This window comes from Hyperolius riggenbachi, chromosome 3 (assembly GCF_040937935.1).
Source record: "Hyperolius riggenbachi isolate aHypRig1 chromosome 3, aHypRig1.pri, whole genome shotgun sequence".
In the NCBI taxonomy this organism is placed as follows: Eukaryota; Metazoa; Chordata; class Amphibia; order Anura; family Hyperoliidae; genus Hyperolius; species Hyperolius riggenbachi.
Window position 1 is genome coordinate 423,776,328 of NC_090648.1, and position 23,101 is coordinate 423,799,428.

At 43.2% G+C, this 23,101-nt stretch overlaps 1 protein-coding gene across 3 annotated transcripts in view; it reads right to left on the reverse strand.

Moving 5' to 3' along the window:
• Window positions 1-3,910: 3,910 nt before the first annotated feature.
• The window catches only part of AGBL3 (AGBL carboxypeptidase 3), a 357,981-nt gene continuing 338,790 nt past the window's right edge, over window positions 3,911-23,101 (reverse strand). For all 3 annotated transcript variants that reach the window (XM_068277556.1, XM_068277557.1, XM_068277555.1), the window contains 7 exons: window positions 18,595-18,648; window positions 16,233-16,287; window positions 14,551-14,733; window positions 8,892-8,937; window positions 8,351-8,520; window positions 6,785-7,019; window positions 3,911-4,403 (listed from right to left, as the gene is read on the reverse strand). In XM_068277556.1, coding sequence (XP_068133657.1) covers window positions 3,959-4,403; window positions 6,785-7,019; window positions 8,351-8,520; window positions 8,892-8,937; window positions 14,551-14,733; window positions 16,233-16,287; window positions 18,595-18,648 — 1,188 coding nt within the window. In that variant the 3' untranslated portion in view covers window positions 3,911-3,958. The remainder of the gene's footprint in view (window positions 4,404-6,784; window positions 7,020-8,350; window positions 8,521-8,891; window positions 8,938-14,550; window positions 14,734-16,232; window positions 16,288-18,594; window positions 18,649-23,101) is intronic.

Below are 23,101 nucleotides of genomic sequence, written 5' to 3' on the forward strand. Positions count from 1 at the left end.
TTCAAATGTTAATATAAAGAAAAATGAACCAGGATAGAAAGGAAGAGTGTGGTTCAAATGATAAAACATATTTTTATTTTGAAATCTTTATGGTAGGTTTGTGGCAGGGGAGTAGCTTAAGTGTCCCTCTTTCTATCTCAAAAAGTTTGGACGCATGCCATTTCCTACAAAATGTTAATGTGCTGTTGGCCATCATTTACAGTCTCAGCACATTAAAAAAGTACAATAGTAGCAGAATCACCCAGCATCAGTCAACTCAAACTACCTTCACTTCTTCCTCCTAAGTACAGTCTTGAAGCTGAACACTACTGAAGTCAATAGAAAAATCACTGGTTGTGACCTCTGGAGGGCTACTACCGATATTCAATATTTAAGCGACTGAACCAAACTCAATTGCTCAATCCTAGGCAAGGAGAGTAGGCGCCGGTGCACTCCTCCATGCAGGTACACCACCTCTGCAACACAATGTGATACTTATATTCAGGTAGAAGGAGGCACTCCACAGGCTTGAACTTGCGTTCAGTTTATTGCATGTCGTTACACTACATGTTTCGGGCTCCGGTGATGAAGGGCGGATGAAGGGCTCAGGTGATGAAGGGCGGAGCCCGAAACATGTAGTGTAACGACATGCAATAAACTGAACGCAAGTTCAAGCCTGTGGAGTGCCTCCTTCTACCTGAATATTACTACCGATATTCCTCAAACAAAACTCAGGCCTGGTGCACACCGAGCGACTTTTTCAGCGTTTCTGCAGCCGCTTGCGGCTGCGGATCCGCTTGGTCAATGTATCTCAATGGGGTGGTTCACACCAGAGCGGGAGGCGTTTTGCAGAAACGCATACTCCCGTGGTGAGGCATTTTTTGGATTGCGGATGCGTTTCTGCCTCAATGTTAAGTATAGGAAAACCGCAAACCGCTCTGAAAAACGGCAGTTCAGAGCGGTTTTGCAGGCGTTTTTGTTACAGAAGCTGTTCAGTAACAGCTTTACTGTAACAATATCTGAAATCTACCACACCAAAAACGCTTCCCAAAACCGCAAAATGCTAGCTGAAACGCTACAGAAAAATAACAAAAAGCGTTTCAAAATCTGCTAGCATTTTGCGGATCCGCTAGCGGGTTTTGGTGTGCACCAGGCCTAAGGCCTGAAACCCACTACAGGTCGCAAATGGCAATCGCAGGTGATTTGATTTAGCGTTTTGTAAGCAATCTCATGAGGATTTTCTGGAAATTTTGGTAGCAATTTCAAAAAGTGTAAGCTTTTGGCCAGCAATTGTGATTGCGATTTCATTTCTGATCGTTTTAAATTATTATATATATTTTTTTACAGTTTGCATTAATTTAAAATCGCACACAAATCGCTATGTGTAGCAATTCGTGAGCGTTTTGCCAGTGCTTCAATATTTTACATTGAAGCGCAAACTCTTCCAAAATGCTGCATGTCCTGCAATTGCACTCGCTACTGTGGAATTTGTCACATCCATTTTCAATGGCAGAGCGTTTAGGGAAATCGCTAGCGATTCCTAAATGCTCAAAAAAGCACTCTAGTGGGTTCCAGCCCTCAGGCATACTCAAGCAAAAGTTCTTTCTTCATACTGTGTAGTTGTATCAGTGTGATAGCCAGAATTAGGGTGTGGGTAGGCATGCTCTTAAACTGTGTAGCAGCCTCTAACTGTAGGATGCTCATTTGCAGTACACATTTTGTCACAGTGCAGGGGCAAATATCCCCCATACAAGTGCTGCCATCCGGCCCCACATATAAAAAGTGCTGCCCTGGTACCCATCTTCCAAGCAGTAACACAGGGAGTGTCAAGAACTGGATATAATTTCCTGCTCACTCCGTCCTTTTTACTTGTCAATCCAGCCCACTTAGCTACTTTGTGTGTCCATTGCCAGTTCAAGGCTCTGGTGGTGGTCAACCACTTGACCACTGAGGTAATGTAAGCAGTAAAGAACAGCTCAGGCTGAAAGAGGCAAGTGAAGGGGAAAAGACCTGGACGACTCAGGCTGGTAATTATTTCCAGTTCTTAGTACTAGCTGTTCTTCTCTGCATAGAAACATCCAGGAAAGCAAAGGATATTCTGGTTCCACAGGGGTAAGTCAATAGTAAAATCACCATATTTGCTTTCTCAATTCACAATTCGGGAGAGTGATGCCAGTGTAGTTCCTTCAGGCAGGTACACCACTCCTGCCTGTACAACCATATATCTTCAAATACAGAGGGAGGCTTGAACATACGTTCCTTTATTGCACGTGGCAGATCAAGAGTGGAGAGAGGTCAGCACTACATGTGTCTGGGGGTATATTGCAGGCTGAGGAGTCCCCCAGCAAAGAGATGCCTGCCTTCACTTACAATGCTCTGCATGCTCTGGGATTTTAAACAGTCCTTTTTAAACTTTGAGCAAAGTCCAGTCCAGCACTGCAGTGCACATTGAGGCATTTATTTCATTAGTGACATTTGGTGCATGATGTACACACAATGCAACTTCCAGTGGAGTATATACCCTATCGTTACAAATGAGGCTGCTGGCAGTGGGTGCTAGGCACTGATTGGCATTTTGCTCATCAGTGCTTCTTCCGAGGCCGACCCACGATGCTTCAGTTTGCACTTGCCACACTTTTTCAACCTTTATTGTACGTGTTGCACACTACATTACATGTTGCGGAATAAGTCCTTCATCAGGTGAAGAAAAGTTTATCCCGTAACATGTAGAGTAGTGTGCAACACATGCAATACAGAAACGTAACCACTTGAGGACCACAGACTTACAACCCCCCTAGTGACCAGGCTATTTTTTACAAATTAGGCCACTGCAGCTTTAATAGCTCACTGCAGAGCCGTACAAGTCAGCACACAAATGGATCCTCCCCCCCTTTTTCTGCCCACCAACAGAGCTTTCTGTTGGTGGGCTCTGATCACAGCTGCTATGTTTCTTTTTTTTATTAAATTATTTGTGTTTGTTTTTTTATTTTATAAAAATACTTTTTTTTTTTTAATGTATGCCTCTCCCCTCCCTGACAGCCAATCAGGGCGATCCTCTCTCTTAGGCATCAGCCGGAGAGATACGTAATGAGTGCTCTTCTCTTGTGCAGACTGGCCGCGCCTGGCAGAAGTTACGGGACCCGGTACCGGCAATACAGAAGGCTGCGGACTGTGGCGTGGGAGCGATCTGTGCGCATGGGGTTGGAGGAAGCCCCAGGTATGTATAAAACTTATTTTATTTAGTCTCTGGTTTCCTTTAACTATGCCGCTGCAGAGTGTGGGTGGGAAGCCCATTTTTTGAGGTTCACCATGTTTACTAGTAACAATAGGCCAGGGCATAATGAACAGCCATTAGAAAATTCCTTATTCTTAGTAAAATCTGCAGTTTTCTCATTCACCTGCTTGCTACATCAGTCTGCTCCCTCATCTGCAAACTTGAGGTAAAGGGTACCCAAGGCAAACCTCAGGTAAAAAATTGGATGCTTACCGAAGAAGAAGGAAGTGTCCTTCCCATGGCATCTTCCAGACCCCCGTTGCAACTCGCGGGCCCCCCAAAAAAAATCTGAAAAGAGCTTGTTGGATTACAGATCCAGACCAAGCTCCTCTTTATCCACAAGCATGACCATGGCTCTTGCACGCTCTATTGCGGAGGGGTGCAGTACGACCACACTGTGCATGAAGAGGAGTGCGACCAGATCCTTCCAGAGGGTCCCAGCGAGTGGCGAGGAGGACACGGGAAGCCCTGGAGGATCCAGAGGCTTACCTTTTCTTGGGAAAGTATCTGATTTTTGACTGAAGGTTCACCATGGGTTCACGTAAAGTAGTGACCGGTGAGGATAGTACTGTGAACTGAATTGTATTAATTTTGTATAGTGAGCAAAAAGTCCATAAATACTGTTCAAAACACATGGAGTGTGGATGGTTCTGAAGCTATGTTGGCAATGCCACCTCTTTATTTGCCCCAGGTGGTCAGGCAGCACTAACTAGGTTTCAAGCCAAAGTCAGAGTTCGAGGACCTGCGGGACTGTTTTGAAAGTGGCACCAGTCCACCCCGCTGTCCAGGTTTCTTGGTCAGAGTGACATAGCCATTAGTCCTCTCTTTCCTGATGTCCTGTTTAGGTGCAGAGGGAATAAGGAGTTGATTTTCTAAGCACAAGGGAATACTTGCTGCAGGTGCTTCACCTCCACCTGCCTCCAGTCCAATCAGAATGTCCTTCCAGGTGTTTAGAGGGAGGGAGGGATGCTGTCTGTCTGGTATAGCTTGTTCTTCCTTTGGGTGGGGATAGGATGGTCTTCCAATCTTCCTTCTCTGCAGCATCCCATTGCTGGACCGGACTTTTAGCTTCCTGGGGGGCGGAATGCTGGTGGTGCTGGAAGACTTTGATGTGTGATCTGCCATCCTTGGTAAGGAATTCTGCACATGCCTACAATAAATGTAGAGGACAAAATATTATATCTTGTTTTACCTAACAAAATAGCCATCTTTTATTTCTATTTGTGAATCACACAGCCCTACAACACTGCATAACCAAGGGAGCGACACTACTGTTCAGAGCCTGTGGCACTGCAGCCTCCTTAGGGGAACATCTATCAGCATGACATAAAACACCTGAATAATTTTGAGGTACAATTGGATCCTTAGTTCTGTGTGGTGTCCAAAGGGAGAACTGAGTTTTCTCAGTTTTGATGCTGCTTGATAATAGATAAATCATGCACACTTGAAGAATGTCGCCCGCAGGGATTGGGACTTGTTGCCTTGGGTGACAATTTGGGGCTTGTTCTATGTTCTGTTGCTATGAAGGGTAGGAGGGGGAAGGAGGAGAACAATGGATGCAAACAAGGCAAGCCAGCAATCCAGATCTCTCGGCAATGCATCGGGTCTGCTGTACATTTTCGCACACGTTATCCAGAAATGCACTGTAGAAAGTGCATAAGGATAACAAAGTCCATTACAATGTGAGATATCTAAACATGCCCATACAATTGAATAGGCAGTGCATTAGCAATCAACAACATGGCGCAAAGTAACTGTTAGCACATTACACTTACTGAGCGCTATGTAAACTGCATGCTGCTACCTACACAAATAGAGTAAGTTTTACCATGACTTATGCAAATAACTTTGCTCCTGTCATGAGCATAAACACTGCACTTGAAAGGAGAAAGATATGTGTTGGGTGCATACAGCGCTTGCACTATTTGCATAAGATGCCGTACTCAGTTCTATCAGCCCAAAGTAGTCATAAATACACCCCACAATGAGGTAAATGTGTATGTACAGTTCCTATCCTGCATTGAACTAGGCTGTGTTCCTTATTATGTTTTTCTCACTGCAAGGAGTAGGAATCCAGAGCTCTCCATGACATGTTTCTCTGCGGTGTACTGTAGCGTAACTCTCACTGATAACTACGTACTGCTGATAAAACTCTGTAAAAGCTCATGCACACGTCCAACATAATGCACAACCTACCGCACAACATGACCAATTTTCCAACAAGTTGTTTACCTGACAAGTAGGTACACACATGCCAACCAATTGAACAACCAACACACTAAAATAATAAACGACAAACTGCACAACATGTCCACATTCGAAAACAAATATGATCAACAGACTTGTACAAATAAGGCCAACCTGCATGATAGTTGGGTAGATTGATCCACCGTTTGGATCTGGAGAACAACTTGTTATCAGTTGGACGTCTTTTTGTTTGCCAGCCGTATACACACCCAACTTTTCATCCAACAGACTTTCAATCAGGATCCCCCCTTCAGTTTGGGACTCACCGGATGCTATGGCCTCTCTGACACTAGTGCTTCAGCACAACATCCTATTTTGAGGGAAAGACAAACTCAAAGTCAAGAACCAGCCAAATGGGTAGATAATCCAGGATATGAAGCAGAGGTCAATACAAGCAGTTAATTGGGAGGTCAAACAAGCCAAGGTCGATATACACGCAGAGCAATCCAGGAGCACACCCAAAGCTAAACAGACAAAATAACGTGCCTGCATGTATAACGGCTTGCTTGACCTTCCCAGTTTACTGCCTGTATTGACCTCTGCTTATTTGGCTAGTTCATGACTGAGTTTGTCTTTCCCTTAAAATAGGATGCTGTGCTGAATCAGTGGTGCCAGAGAGGCATTGGGGTGGCCTATACCCCAGAACCGCAGATGGTCCCTGAACAGCTGCAGCATCTTGTGAGACCCAAACTGAAGGGTAGATCCGGATTGAAAGTGCTGGTTTTACTGTTGTATACCTACTGGCTGATAAAGAGTGCTACCACCATATATACATATTGACTTTGATTGGATATTGCACATATCAAGGACCACCTATGAACTATACTCCCGAGTCCCAATAGGGAGCATTATTTGGTGTTTTAGGCCTATAACACTGTATTCTGAATTTTTCTTGTGAGCACTGTTATTGTTGGATTTAGCATTCCCAATGTGCTGTATAGGCTTAGGTAGTCTGCTTGAGGTGGACTCAATACCTGTGGGGCAGAAGCGAGCCACATTCTCGGCTATGTCAATGCATTTGCTACCGCTAATTATCCTGCAGATCTGAAATGCCAATCGTGACACTGCAACGGACATTCCTGTGTCTGGCAAGAAGGACTGTGTGAATGGGCCTTTAGGAAAGCATGGATCCGTTCAGTATAGTAGTTGATCCGCTGCCGTCTGCACCTGGAAACGGCGTGGCATCAGACCTACTGTGACGCAGTCCTTACACTAAAAATATCAACAGTGATTTGTTTGGCTACAGTATGAGTTGTGTGATAAAATACAGAAAAAACAAAATACCGAATATTTGTAGACGTGGGGTACAAATAATTCTGTTCCTCAGTTCCCCCAATTGTTTTAGCGTCTTTTGAGTTACTGACAGCTGGGAGAGTCAGTTCTCTTTTTACAAGCTCGGTCATGGCCATGCCTTCTTTCCAATGGTCACTCCCACTTTGTTCTGCTATTTTCATTGGCACAGAAGAACACGTTTCTTTCTGCCTCCACCGCATATTGTGATCTTCAGAAAACTTCAACACTGTTAAGAGAAGCAGCAGAGAATTCAGATATGCTGGATATAGCATTCCATACATATGTACTACTTACTGCACCTCTAAGTGGATACTATGGGCAACATTGACAATAGTCATGCAGGAATAGAGGTCACAGGGTTCACAGGGGTGGCAACTGTGACTAGGCCTCTACTCCAAAAGTGTCACTTCTAATACTGGCATAGTGCTAATGTTAAAGAGGACCTCCAGAGTAAATAAGAAAATCCTGCATCCTGCAAGTAAAAGAAAGTTATATTTACCCGAGAAGCCTTGTCCTGCAATGCTGTCCCCAAGTCCCTGCATCACCCGACTTCCAGCGCCTGGCCCCGCCTCCTTTCTTTCCCTAGAGAAAAACGTCAAGCTATTTACTGTAGTTTACTGTAGTAAACAGCTTGGCATTCTTCTCTACACACTAACCGAGAGGTTATACCAGGGAATAGATCAGCAAACACTTAGTGGTGTAGCTTGTGTGTTAACATGTGGTGTAGCTATTCCACACAGTGGTCATATAGATACCCTACTAACCGAGCAGGGTGTGCTAAGATGTGCTAAGACACGTTCCAATAGGGGTTAATTAACCAAATTTGGAGCTGTCATAAGATATAGCACAGCCTGTCCAGTATAAATTGCAAGAGGTATATACAGTGATAGGTGCTTATTTACAAAAGTGATGCAATATGTTACTCTGACATGTTTCACCTCATGGCTTTTTCAAAGAGCGCACTATACATATTTACAGTAGCAATATTATTTACAAAGTGCACCCCCCACGAATAGCATATCCCCCAGCAAATAGCACCAGTCAGAGCTTCTCTGCAAAGAGAGAGAAGGTGGGGCCAGACGTGGAAGTCGAGTGATGCATTAACCAATGTTCATTCTTTGCTTTTTAGTAATCATTAATAAAAATGTCCCCTCCACTACCCCACTAAGTCCTGAATTAAATGCATTCTTCCTCCGCAGGTGTTATCATGTTATGTAGCAGCCAGGGCAAGTAACTTAAACAATATAGTTCTGCTGAGTATGGGGTGATTTTGATGCCTAGGCATTTATGGGCACTTGAACATCTAGCGACAACCCGTTTTCCTATGTCAGACTGAGTCTGACATTGGTCCCACAGAGGAAAATGCCAATGTTAGACGCCCGACAAAGGATTGGAGATGTTTAAAAAAATTAGAGAGTAAACATACCCCCTCTCACACAAGTCCTTCCACTTTTAGGGGGAAGGAGATATTGTGATCAGTGGGATGGATATTTTTTGTCACTGTATTTGGAATAGATGTGATTTTACGATAATCAGCTGTGTTGGTTGCTCTCTTACCAGAGTGATGGTCATTCAGCTCATCCATGTCTGCTGGAGCTGGTGGTGTAGTGGATTTTCTTGTCCTCACATACAGAGGCAGTAGACCTTGCCTAGTTACTGCCCCCGGCGGTACCGAACTCCCAGCATCCCCCTCCAAGGCCATCTCTCCAGACCCCAGGCTCTTGTAGCTAAACAAAATACATTTCTTCAGGTTATGACAAACAAAACACATTTGCTAGAACTTTATCTTGAGAAAAAGATTAAAGGGAACCTAAACTGAGAAGTTTATGGATTTTTCCGTTTAAAATAATACCAGTTGGCTGACTCTCCTGCTGATCCTGTGTCTTTAATACTTTTAGCCACAGCCCCTCACCAAGCATGTAGATCAGGTCATCTGGCTGAAGTCAGACTGGATTAGCTGCATGCTTGTTTCAGGTGTGTAATTCAGCTTCATGCAGCCAAAGAGATCAGCAGGACTGCCAGGCAACTTATATTGTTTAAAATAAAACATCTATATCACTCTCAGTTTAGGTTACCTCTAAGAGAAAAAGTTTGTTACCTGGAAAACTTTTCTTCACTATGCAATGAGGCCAACACATGTTTTCCTATAAACAGAACAGTAAAAAAAAGTGTTATTACCCCGGACTTATAAAAGGTTAAATATATTAATCTATTCTGAGCACAATTTTAGGCAGGTGAGGTGTTGCCGAAGTGTGCCCATTTGAGCCCCATTGCAACCTGTTCTGTATAGAAATATGGAAGACATCTTTCCAGCAAAAGAGGAGAAAGATAACTGAGAGATAGCAAAGTGGTTGGGAGAGTCTAGGAGAAAGCGAGACGACAGGGAGAGAGAGTGCAAAATAGTGGGGAGGGAGTAGTGGTAAACTACAATGACCCATCACCAAGAGAGAGCCTGCAATCATAGAGGAAACCGACTGCTGCACAATGGCAACACAGAGCAGCGTAGGATAGCATCAAGGTGGAAATCAGAACCTTGCTTATCAACCTACGTAGCATACTGAGGTGACACAATAGTGCCCCGCCCCCCCCCAAAAAAAAAATACTGAGTCCTGTAAAAATTTCTGCTCATAACTAGGAAAACCAACTCAAAATGACATCCCTTATCAGTAGCTGGAACATCCAAGGGCTGGAGACATGGACCCAAATAGAGGATGAATCTCTCGCACCCCTGGGGTACAGGGAATTTACCATATCTTCCCAGAAAAACAAGAACATTATACAGGACCACCATTCAGGAGGCATACTAATCAGTACAAGAAGGAGCAATCAAATGAGGAGACAGCCATATCTGGATCAAAATAAGAGCTCCATCCTCACCTCTCAGTCTGATATGTATGCCCCCCACCAGAGTCCTTACTACAAACCTGACATCTATGAGGTCCTACAAAGAGAAGCCTGAAACTCCCCGTCTCAGGACACGGTGCTCCTCTATGGAAACCTCAATGCCAGAAGAGGCACAGAGAAGCACTATTTGACCTCTGATGGAAACACATACAGTATATACTTGAAGGCAAGAGCTACTACCAGGAACCAATGCAGGCAGCAAGAAACAGCTATGACAAGCCAGTGAACAAAAGTGGGAAAACACTAATCTGGCATTGTACTACTGTCTGCATTGTGTTGTGTATCTTTTTGCTATTACCTGCATTGTTGTATCTATTGTCTATTACCTGTATTGTTCTGTCACCCCTGTTATCATTGTCTGTAACCTTATTTATTGTACAGCGCTGCGTAATATGTTGGCGCTATATAAATCTAATAAATAATAATAATAACCTGTGCTGAAGCCTCTGCCAATACATAATGATTGGGCATATCAGGGGTGACTCTCTTGGGAGATTTACCATGAAACTCCCATGTGGGCAGCAGTGAGGTGGACTATGCCATCACAGACACAGTCACCACTAACATCGATGCTCTCATAGTCACCCCTGAACACAGACCCAATGACTGCTGTACCGGAAATCCACCGATAAGCTGCCACTGCCCCTCTAATGGGCCAGTCTGCCATTGAATACACGAACAACATGGCCAACACAGCCAAAATCCAAGAACTAGTAGAACACTTTCAAACCAATCTGTATGAATCAAATTAAGGTGTCAGCCTCGCAGTGAAGGACTTCAATAACACCTTATATGCCATGGCAGAACTAGCTGGCTTCAAGCAGATCAACCTCAAGAGACCCAACAATAAACAGTCCCAAAAATGGTTTTACAGTGCATACAAGGCCCTACATAATTCAACCAAAAGGACAACTCATTCTAGGAGACCTGAAAGCATATAGTCACTAAAGAAAAGCCCTCTCCGTATGCAAAATGGCCACAGTTGGCTCTACTACTTCAGGTCAGGGACCTCTACAAAGACATCCCAGAAAATGCTGAAACCCCGGAACAGAAACCAATAGCCGCAAACCGAAGGACATGGAGGAGACAATCAAGGACTTCTAAAACCCTCTGGATAAACCAATCACAGTGAAGGAAATAAGATAAAGAAAAAAAGCTGATAAAATGTAAGGAGGCCAGGGGTACCAATGGCATCCTGCCAGAGATGATCAAATACCCCCCCCCCCCCCCCCACCTAAACATGCATGAGGCACTTACAAGACTATTCAACCTCATCCTGAGAGCAGACTCCTTTCTGGAGAAAAGGCCTCATAACACCCATTTACAAGAATGGGATCCAGCTAACTACAGAGGAATCTGTGTCAGCAGCACAATGCACATTCTGTTTAACATCATCATCAATAAAAGGATCCTCTCCTTCCTCACACAGCAGGAAGTACTCAGCAAAAGCCAAGCTAGGTTCATGCCAAACCACCGCACCACCAACCACATCTACAGATTGCACAGCTTCATCAAGATCTATGCCCACAGCTCACATGGGAAAATATATGCCTGCTTTTTGGATTTTAAAAAGGCATTTGACTCAGTGTGGCACCCAGGCCTTTTCCTAAAACTCTTAGGGAGGGGAATAGGATGGCGAACAAATGATGTAATCAAGAGTTCATATACTGGGAACCAATGCAGTGTTCAGGTAAATGGATAGAGGAGCGCGTTCTTCCAGCAGGGCTGCATCCTGAGCACAACACTCTTCAACATATACATTAACCAACTGGCAGTAGCCCTGGAATCCTCCACAACACCAGGCCTCACCCTGCATGACTGTGAGGGGAAGTTCCTTCTGTAGGCAGATGACCTTCTGCTGCTTTCCCCTACAGAGAGGTGCCTACAGGATAGCTTGTCAGTACTGGAGATCTTCTGCTCCACATGGGCACTGCCCCTCAACCCGAAGAAAACAAGAGTGATGGTGTTCCAGAGAAATCCTCATTTACATTACACAGATCCACACTGGTGAACGCTAACAGTTACACCTACCTGCGGCTGGAGGTCAACCGACCAGGAAGATTCAAGCCAGCAGTAGAGGCCCTGAAAGCCTGCAGCACCTTTTATAACATCAGAAGGCAACTGTACCACCTAAAATCACCAGTGAAAGTCTGGGTAAAGGTAAAAAAATTCAACAGTGTCATCACCCAAATCCTGCCCTATAGCAGTGAAGTATGGGGCCCAGTCACCTACCCTGATCAACTAAAATGGGACTCCACCCCAACAAAAGTCATCCATCTAGAGTTCTGCAAGTATCTTTTCTAAGTCCATCTCAGCACTTCAAACTTGGCTTGCCGGGCAGAGCTAGGCAGATTCCTACTATGGTTGACTATCCAGCAGAGGGCGCTCTCATACTGGGTGCACATACATACAGAACAGCAGCCCCAGCACCTACCACCATAAAGCCTCGCTGAACTATAGGGCTCAGGCCACACCATATGCTCTGAAGCAAAGAGTTAGCAACGCATCCAGCCAGGATCCCAAACACAACCTGACAAAAGCCCAAATAGACTATTGAAAGCTGAAAGACCTAGAGGAATGGAGGAGCAACATAAAGAACTCCCAGAAATTCACCATCTACCAATCACTGTAGAAGGAGTATACAAAATAGCCACATATCTGGAGAGACTTCACCACTCCAAAGACAGACAGACCTTGAGCCTGTACCGTCTGAGTGCCAACAGCCTGGAGATAGAGACAGGGCAGCACAGGCAGACTTTGAAGCCCCAGGAGAGACTGGATACCCTCCCCACCCCTATGAACTATATACCCCTTATACTGTCACCTATATCACCAAACCTATAATCTCTCAACCACCCCCTCCCAAACTAACGCTAATGTTTTGTTTTAGCAATGCTAAATGTATTTGGTCCTGCCAATAAAGCTTTTTTGGATTGGATTGGGGTGCCTCGGTTTTCTTCAGCATTCTTTCCAGCTCTTCCTGCTTTTGTCTCACTAAACAACTGCCTGTCTCAGCAGTATTCCGCCACCTTGGCAGATCTAGCTAATCAATATAGCTCAAATAGAGGTCTTCTGGTCAACTTTACCCAATCAAAGTTTGCTTCACGTCAAAGATGAAACAAATATGAATAGTAATTGTGGTGTCAGTATGTACCTTCTGCCTAGTGTGTTAACAGTTCATGACAGACAGCCACGCTGTGCAGTCACATCATACTCCTCTTCCTTCCCACATCTATATGTTTGCTGATATTAGCTTCAGTTTCCATTTATTTTAAGTTAACAAAAAAACGAACTCGAACAGAACTTGAGCCAAAAAAACCCCTCCAAGACATACTACCTGATCTGGGGGTTAGCCGGATCAGGTAGTGTCAATTACTGCCGGTCTATCTCCTTGCGATCTCTCGGTTTAGTTTTCAAAATGGGCCCTGGAAGTCACAATGCTGCAGCTCTGGCTCTGTACTTCTCAACACAGAGCACAGCGAGGCAGAAGAGTGGTGGGAAGAAGCAGAGCAGGGGAAGAGGTGTTCCAAACGCCAGAGGGGGCGTTTTGCAAGAGTGCTTCTACTGCAAGAGACGCCCCTTCCCCATGTTAGTATACCAACAAGCTTCCAGTCGGTAGATTCCGAATGGGGGTTGTTTGCCACAGCGTGGTGGTTGTGGTGGTGGTGGGGGGGGGTTGCATGGAAGCAAGAAGGGGACACAGGGGCATGGCATAGAGCAGGGAACATGCCTCTGTGTCCAATATGCCCCCATCCTTGGGTACACGGGTAAACTGTGCTGATAACAGAGGTTGATGTAAGTAAATAAATTGATCTGTAAAAAAACATGCACAGCCAAGTGATGTGACAGTACCACTCTGAGATTACAGTACACTTAAGGTGTGCATACGCTATTTTTCTATTTTCCTGTTTGTTTCCCAGCAGATCTGATTACTCTGATCGAATTTGCTGGGAACTAATTCTCCCAAAATCTATCAGCTTCCAATCAATCTTGACCAAAAATTGATCAAAAGTTTGAACAGGACAAAAGATCTAGGTTGATCGGGGCAGGGCAAGTGTTAGTAGATTGATGTCTCACAATTTTGCCCTGCATCGAATGGTGCAATGCTGAAGTGTGATCAATGTTTCAATAGATTCCTTGCCGGTAGGAATCTGAATCGATTCCAATCAAAGAAGAATCAATCATTTTGCCACATTGGATGGCGAGATTTACATAAAAGAAGAACATGTGCAGAATACTATACTGTATAACTAATGGCTGCCTAAAGTGAGAACTCCCTGTGTCTGTGTGTCTGTTGTGCCTGCGGCGCATTGGTGGTTCGTGGGCGGACTTCAGGCAGCGGTTGTGGATGGGAGCACGTCTGTGCAATGGTCACGACTGCGAGCGTAAAGGGGAATGTGCGCGGCTGTGGCCTAGTGAACGTTTTTACAGGTGGGCCTTTTTTTACTAGTATAATAGTAATAATATTATTATTTTTTTTATTATTATTTAGTATTTATATAGCGCCGACATCTTACGCAGCGCTGTACAGTATATATATATTGTATTGTCACTAACTGTCCCTCAAAGGAGCTCACAATCTAATCCCTACTATTATCATATGTCTATGTATGTATTATGTAGTGTAATTACTGTAGTCTAGGGCCAATTTAGGGGTGAGCCAATTAACTTATCCGTATGTTTTTGGGATGTGGGAGGAAACCGGAATATCCAGAGGAAACCCACGCAGACACGGGGAGAACATACAAACTCCTTGCAGATGGTGTAATACCAATGTGAGAAATGTATAGCTTTAATGTAGAAGGCCCAGTGTAGCCCCACTCCTCCCACAAACACAGCTGCAACCTGCTCACCTGATCTTTGCATCCCGTCTCCTGACTCCGTCTCACCACTGTCACTGGGATGAGTAGATATGGGGGTGTCACTGATGTCTGTTGGGATGATGTAGTAACAGCTGGGCCCCAGAACACCACTGAAAGGGAATCTCTGCGACACAAGACTTTTAAATAATGGGTGAGGCCTGTTCCAGGGGAATCCTGGGAAAAGAGTTCATGAAATTAAGAGATAATGAGGAGTATAACGTATTCAGCCTTGGCACAAAGCACTGTGTACAATGTACAAATATTCTATGGTTTCATGGGTGTTTATTAGTTAAATAATTAAAGGGTATGGACAGTTTGCAAGGTTTTATGCACATCTTGCTCCACACCATCTGCACAAGTGATACATTTTTTTAAAACTAACAGTTTATTGCTCGATCATACTACTTAGAACCCAAACTAATTTTATGTCCTTTTCTTCTCACAAATAGAGCTTTCTTTTAGTGTTAATTGAGTTCTGCTGCTATTACTAGTTTTTTTTAACTAATAAAAAAAATGCTGACATTTTTGTAAAAAAAAAAAAAAAGAGAACATTTTATTCCCAGCCCCCCCTCCCCAACCCCCATTATGCCCTAGAGTCTAGACTACATTACATACACTACAATATGCATACATAGACATGTGCTTATGGTGGGGATTAGATTGTGAGCCTATCAGAGGGACAGTTAGTGACAAGACAATATACTCTGTACAGTGCTGCGCAAGATGTCAGCACTATATAAATGTTTATCTTTTTAATAAATAAAAAACACAGCCTGCCAGCGCTGATCAGCCACTGGCAGGCTGATTGCTGGGGCCCGCTGTTTACAGTGACAGGTGCTCTTGCGAGTTCCTGTCCAACCTTGCTCCTTGTGAGATGACGCCATATGGCGGTGTTGAGGAAGAACTGAGCCTCTCTGCCGCAGCCAATGGGCTTGATTCACAAAATGGTGCTGTTAGCACGCTGTGAAAAGTGCTTCGCGCGAAATTTCACGTGATAACGGTTATCGCGCGCAAAAATTCGCAGTTGCGAATTTTTCACGCGTTAACGGTCGCGTCCACATGAAACAAACGTGTTAATGCTCAAGCGCTAATTTTTGCACACGATAACCGTTTTTCACGGGAAACCACCGTTTTGTGAATCAAGCCCAACATGTGTTAGGCAGTCACAGAGAGGTTAAAGGACACCTGAAGTGAGAAGGATATGGAGGCTAACAAATTTATTTACCAGTTGCTTGCGTTACTGTTGATTGTTCAGGCAAGTGAAGTAGTGTCTGAATCACACTCCTAAAACAAGTATGCAGCTAATCCAGTCAAACATCTGATCTGCTGCATGCTTGTTCAGTTTCTGTGGTTAAAAATATTAGAGGCAGAGGATCAGCAGGACAACCAGGCAATTTGTCTTGCTTAAAGGGGACCCAAGGTGAAAGTGATATGGAGGCTGACATGTTTATCTCCGGGTAGGGAGGGAAAGCGGGGCCACATGCCAGAAGTTGGGTGTGTCTTTGGGACGGCTTTGAACAACAAGGCAGCACGGGTAACCATCACTTTTCTTTTACAGGAAGGCTGTTATATATTAATTTTAGCCTGGCAATCCACTTTAATAAATCTAGACTAGGCTTGCTGGATCACTTATGCTTCAGAGCATGTATGAATATGGATACAACACTACTCACCCTGTAGACTGCTTGTAAACTCCATCACGTTCCGTTCCCTGGCACGTGGGTGAGTCTGGAGGTGAGGAAAGGGAAAAAAAGAAAAGGGGTGGGGCTAGCTTTAATCTCAAGGCCAATGAAATCCAAAGAAACAAAAACATTTATTGGAATTCCATTTTAAAGCCTAACTAAATCTCAAAGTGACCAATTGCAATCAGGATGATAAGTGACGAGGGGAAGCAAAGTGGTGGGCAGAATACGTGTCTCATGGGCACAGTTCAGCTTGTTTTCTCTCCCCTCTGTGGACAGGTGACACCCAACAAAGAAACATCAACTGATGTCAGACTATATTTCCCAGCACCCTTGCATTACAGTAGAAGCCAAAAGCCCTCAAGACAAGACAAAGTGGAACTTATAGTTCCCAGGAAGTTGTAGGTGGGCAGTTGTGTGACCTGCTATGGAAAAACTAGTCAGCCAATATAGGTCTTCAGCCTGTATGGATAAGTGCAGAGACTCGGGCAAGCACAGCTACACAGTTGGAGTTCCCCAAAAATTTTTTTTATAATTTACACCAATCAAAGTGAACATTTGAGAATGTGTTTTGCTCAATTTTGAACTTGAGCATTTACCTTTTGTACACATTCTTTTACTTCTAACATGGGGGGTTGTCCCCAACATCGAGGCAAGGATACTTTGCAGGAGGCATATGGATTTTCAGTCCAATCCCCTTCCCTGCCCCCCACACACATTGTCCCTGTCCAGTGTCTGGAGCATCATTGCCTAGAGCCTTGGCTCCGCTAAAGGTTCTAAGGGATTCGTTGCAAGGGGTTATCTACATGTGCAGACTTAACTACTTCATTGTAAAGGCTCATACACATGCTCAACAAAAGTCTTTTAAATGCACGATTATCAAACAACTTGAAGAAGTTGGACAACTTTTGTCAAGACGACAAGGCTTTATTACTGATAAGAGGCGAGCAACCACTGATAAGACACAGCTCAAGTCAACCCAACTGTTGGTCACCTCTTATCAATGATAATGCCTTGTCGTCTTGATAAAAGTTGTCCAACTTTACTTGACAGAAGTTGTCCAACTTCTTCAAGTTGTTTGATAATCGTGCATTTAAAAGACTTTTGTTGAGAGTGTGTATGTGGCATAAGTGCAATTTTAATGTGTCTATTTATAATAAACAGGTTCAAGCACAATTGAAGTGCACTTTCTCCAACTTTCTGCTAGTTTACCACTGAAAACCCCACAGCTTTGGGAGCAGCTCCTGTGCACAAAACCTGACTATTACAGCATACTACACTGCAAACTCCCATCAGTAGTGCCGATATATCAACGTATTGTCTTTGCTACGTACAGCTTAAACCCCATACACACGCTCAACAGCGGTCTTTTATGCAGCACAATTGTTGAACAACTTTTGTTGTGAAACAAGTTGAAACAGCTAAAAAAGTATTTTGCTATTGTTCAAAAAGCTGAAACAACTGATAAGAAGTCAATCCAACAGTTGGATTGAAGTCTTATCAGCTTTTTGCATCCCAAGAGATAATAGACTAGTACTTTTATCTATGCAAAGAAGGCAGTCACAGCAGTGGAAAGGAGCCTGGTTGCTTTGAAAAGTGAATTGAAGAATAAACACTTTTATCTGTCTGCACAAACATTCCTAATAAGGATGCAGTGCTGAACACTTCAAATGGTAATTTCTCCCCTGGGGGCTGAATGATTCTACCTCACAATGTCATGGCTGCTGCTTACACTTCACATTACACTTGCAGTCCCTTAAACTGAAATTAAAAAATGTGAGACTGCAGGAAAGATATATTTATCATTCCTACTAAATATACAATTAATTATCTCTTAAGTTTATTTCCATTTCAGGCTTGCTTTAAGCTTACATGCTTAGTACCAAAAATGCTGAGGAAAAAAATAACCAGTACAATTTGTTTCACAACAAAAACTAATAATTACATACAGTCACCTTTATTTCAGATAGATCATGAGATTCCCTTTACAAAAATGATGCTGGTATTAAAGCGGAATACAACCCTGCATTTCAACTTTGCTCTAAAATATTATTTACAGCATATTATATGCAAAAAGCATTTTTTTTTTACTAGACCAGCATTGGAAGGGTTAAACACAGAGGTTTAAAGGTCAGTGGAGAGATATGCAGAAGTTCAGATAGATACATTCTATTTAGTTACATGTATCTATTGATAAACAGTTACACACTCTTTGGCTGTCCTCCAAGCTCCTTCTCAGTCAGAGAGATGAGTCACATTCAACACTTAGATACATTTATGTAAACAAAATGTATCTATTTCAGCTTCGGATGCGTCTGCAAAAATCTCCAGGAACTTTAAAGCTTTCACTCACCTTGGTGGTAATGACTTGTCCATTAGCGTTGAACATGAGATAGATGACGGACACCTTAAAAAAACAAAACACATTTACATTTTTTATCTCTCAGGCTGGTTTTGCATTGCAATGTACATATAATGCAACTATAATGCAAATTCAGTATTTGTAGTGGAATGACTTAAGAGGTGTATAAAGGTTTAAAACAGTAAAACTTTTAGTAGACATGCCTTAACTTTTCAAAGACTCAAACCACCTAATAGCAGAAAACCCCCCAAACAAACAGGACAATGGCCTCAATTCACTAAGCTTATCTTCTGTCTTTAAAGAGACACTAAAGCGAAAAAAAAATGATGATATTATGATTTGTATGTGTAGCACAGCTAAGAAATAAAACATTAAGATCAGATACATCAGTGTAATTGTTTCCAGTACAGGAAGATTTGAGAAACTCCAGTTGTTATCTCTATGCAAACAAGCCATTAAGCTCTCCGACTAAGTTAGTCGTGGAGAGAGCTGTTATCTGACTTTTATTATCTCAACTGTTCCTGGACTATTTACTTTTCCCTTGCTAGAGGAGAGGTCATTACTTCACAGACTGCTCTGAAAGACTCATTTTGAATGCTGAGTGTTGTGTAATCTGCACCTATTATAGAATGATGCAATGTTAGAAAAAACACTATATACCTGAAAATAAAAGTATGAGAATATTTTCTTTGCTGCTAATCTTCTAGTAATTATTCATAGTACACAACCAATTCACTATATCATATTTTTTTTTTCGCTTCAGTGTCTCTTTAATAACTCTTCTAGAGTTGTTACCATGGTGATAAGGCATGTAGTATTCAGGAAACATTTTACCTCAGGCAAGCCTAAAGTTAACTCTTCTGTCTTTAAGTTAACTCTCCAATCCTTAAAATAACTCCAGAGTTAAAGACAGGCTGTTAATTAACTGCCTGTGAAAATAACTACAGAGGAGGTAAATTAACTACAGAGAGGGTAAATTAACTACAGTGGAGGTAAAATAACTACAGAGGAGGTAACTTAAAGAGACTCTGTAACAAAAATTGCATTCTGTTTTTTATCATCCTACAAGTTCAAAAAGCTATTCTAATGTGTTTTGGCTTACTGCAGCACGTTCTACTATCACCATCTCTGTAATAAATCAACTTATCTCTCTCTTGTCAGACTTGTCAGCCTGTGTCTGGAAGGCTGCCAAGTTCTTCAGTGTTGTGGTTCTGCTATGAACTCCCCCTTCCAGGCCCCTGTATGCACACTGCCTGTGTGTTATTTAGGATTAGAGCAGCTTCTCTCTTCTCTCTTACAAGCTGGATAAATCGTCCTCTGAGCTGGCTGGGCTTTCACATACTGAAGAATTACAGACAAGGGCAAAGCTGTTTGCAGGAAGAAACAAGCAGCCTGAAACTTCAGTGCATGAGAACAGGGGGAAAGAAACACACAAATAATCTCTTGAGATTAAAAAGGAAGGCTGTATACAGCCTGCTTGTGTATGAATGTATTTTCTATGTGTGGACATACTGTACATCAACCTACTTCCTGTTTTGGTGGCCATTTTGTTTGTTTATAAACAAACTTTTTAAAACTGTTTTTAACCACTTTTAATGCGGCGAGGAGCGGCGAAATTGTGTCAGAGGGTAATAGGAGATGTCCCCTAATGCACTGGTATGTTTACTTTTGTGCGATTTTAACTATACAGATTCTCTTTAAGGAATGAAGAGATAAGATAACTCTCTCACTGTGTGGAGGTAAGTTTTCTCTTGCCTTATTATCTCCAGCATGATCTTAGTGAATTGAGGCCATAGACTGTATCAGTATGTGTTTCACACTTGAAGCAAACCTGTTTGCAAATGAAAAAGATATGTATACTTACCTCAGGAGAGGGAAGTCTCTTGATACTCCAGAGACTTCCTCTTCTCCCTCCACCTCAGCGTTCTAGCACTGTGTCCCTGCTGAAGCTCACGGCTCTTGTGCAAACACATTTGTCGGCAAACACATTTACACAATTTAATAAAGGCTTGCAATTTTGATTGGACCATTGTGTGGAACGTCACTTCTGCAGCATGGACCCGCTTGGGCTTTGGCAAAAAAGCGTAGCACAAGCCAGCCGGTGCAATGTGGACAAGCTCCTGGCAGGGGCCGATGAAGGAAGACAGGGGAAGCCTTTGGATTATCCAGAGCAGGGATGTAACCAGGGATTAGCCCCTGCGACCACTGGGGGGCCCAGAGATGTGGGAGGGCCCCAACTACTAACCATTCCTTTTTCTAAAATTTCAGATCAGGTGTTTTGTGGCTATAGATGTTATGGGTGTAAAGATCCTGATGGCCACACTTGTTTTATGACCCTTGTGAGATGGGCCACCATGTTGTGAGGGTCACCAAAGGGAGGCAAGGGAAGGGTTGTGGACATTATGGAGGCCCCATCAAATTTTTGCTGAGGTGCCCCCATGATTTGTTGTTGTGCCCCTGAGGCTTCCCTTTGTTGAGGTGCTTTCCGGTTTGGGGCACTTTTTTTTACCTTATGCGCATACGGTGCCCCACAATCATGCTGGTTTTATCTGCATTAGCATGTTTCCATCCTGACCTATTGATGGCCAGGATTTTGTGAGTTTACTGTGCGATCCATATGTACAGACTGTATGATTACAAATGCATTGTTAAAGTGGTCTGAAACTCAGTATTCTTCTTTGCTCTAAATGATTACTTACAGCTTTTAACCTACTACCAGAAAAAAAAAAGAATTTGTAGCAGAACAGCACTTTGCTCTGCAGTGGGAAGCTCCTGCAGCTTATGATCTGCATCCCAAAAGGAGATATTATGTTTTGTTTACATTCCACTGTTACATTGCTAGCTGACCTGAAAAAAAGCTCTCTCTGCTTCAAGCATGCACACAGTTCAGAAGAGAATATTTTAACCACTTGAGGACCGTGGGCTTTAACCCCCTTAAGGACCAGGCACTTTTTTTCCATTCAGACCACTGCAGCTTTCACGGTTTATTGCTCGCTCACACAACCTACCACCTAAATGAATTTTGGCTCCTTTTCTTGTCACTAATACAGCTTTCTTTTGGCGCTATTTGATTGCTGCTGCGATTTTTACTTTTTATTATATTAATCAAAAAAGACATGAATTTTGGCAAAAAAATGATTTTTTTAACTTTCTGTGCTGACATTTTTCAAATAAAGTAAAATTTCTGTATACATGCAGCGCGAAAAATGTGGACAAACATGTTTTTGATGAAAAAAAAAAACATTCAGCCTATATTTATTGGTTTGGGTAAAAGTTATAGCATTTACAAACTATGGTGCAAAAAGTAAATTTTCCCATTTTCAAGCATCTATGACTTTTCTGACCCCCTGTCATGTTTCATGAGGGGCTAGAATTCCAGGATAGTATAAATACCCCCCAAATTACCCCATTTTGGAAAGAAGACATCCCAAAGTATTCACTGAGAGGCATAGTGAGTTCATAGAAGATATTATTTTTTGTCATAAGTAAGTGGAAAATGACACTTTGTGACAAAAAAAAAAGAAAAAAAAAAGTTTCAATTTCTTCTAACTTGCGACAAAAAAAAAATGAAATCTGCCACGGACTCACCATGCCCCTCTCTGAATACCTTGAAGTGTCTACTTTCCAAAATGGGGTCATTTGTGGGGTGTGTTTACTGTCCTGGCATTTTGGGGGGTGCCAAATTGTAAGCACACCTGTAAAGCCTAAAGGTGCTCATTGGACTTTGGACCCCTTAGCGCAGTTAGGCTGCAAAAAAGTGCCACACATGTGGTATTGCCGTACTCAGGAGAAGTAGTACAATGTGTTTTAAGGTGTATTTTTACACATACCCATGCTGGGTGGGAGAAATATCTCTGTAAATGGACAATTGTGTGTAAAAAAAATCAAAAGATTGTCATTTACAGAGATATTTCTCCCACCCAGCATGGGTATGTGTAAAAATACACCACAAAACACATTATACTACTTCTCCCGAGTATGGCGATACCACATGTGTGGCACTTTTTTGCACCCTAACTGTGCTAAGGGGCCCAAAGTCCAATGAGTACCTTTAGGATTTCACAGGTCATTTTGCGGCATTTGATTTCCAGACTACTCCTCATGGTTTAGGGCCCTTCCTGTCAATTCACGGCGGGGGGCTCAGTGAACAGCCTGCGGGCCGCCGATCGCGGCTCGCAGGCTAAATGTAAACACAAGCGGAAATAATCCGCTTTGTTTACATTGTACGGCGCTGCTGCGCAGCAGCGCCGTAAGGCAGATCGGCGATCCCCGGCCAATCAGCGGCCGGGGATCGCCGCCATGTGCAATCCCTCATAAATCACAGCCAGCGCTGCTGACAAACAGCTTGTCAGAGCTGGCTGTCTTTATCTCTATAGTGTCAGTCTGCTGCTCTCCCTGCCTCCTGCAGAACTCCAGTCCCCGCCTGCATCCCTTCCCTCCCTGCTGATTGGAGGGAAGGGACGGGGGCAGGGACCGGAGCTATGCAGGAGGCGGGGGA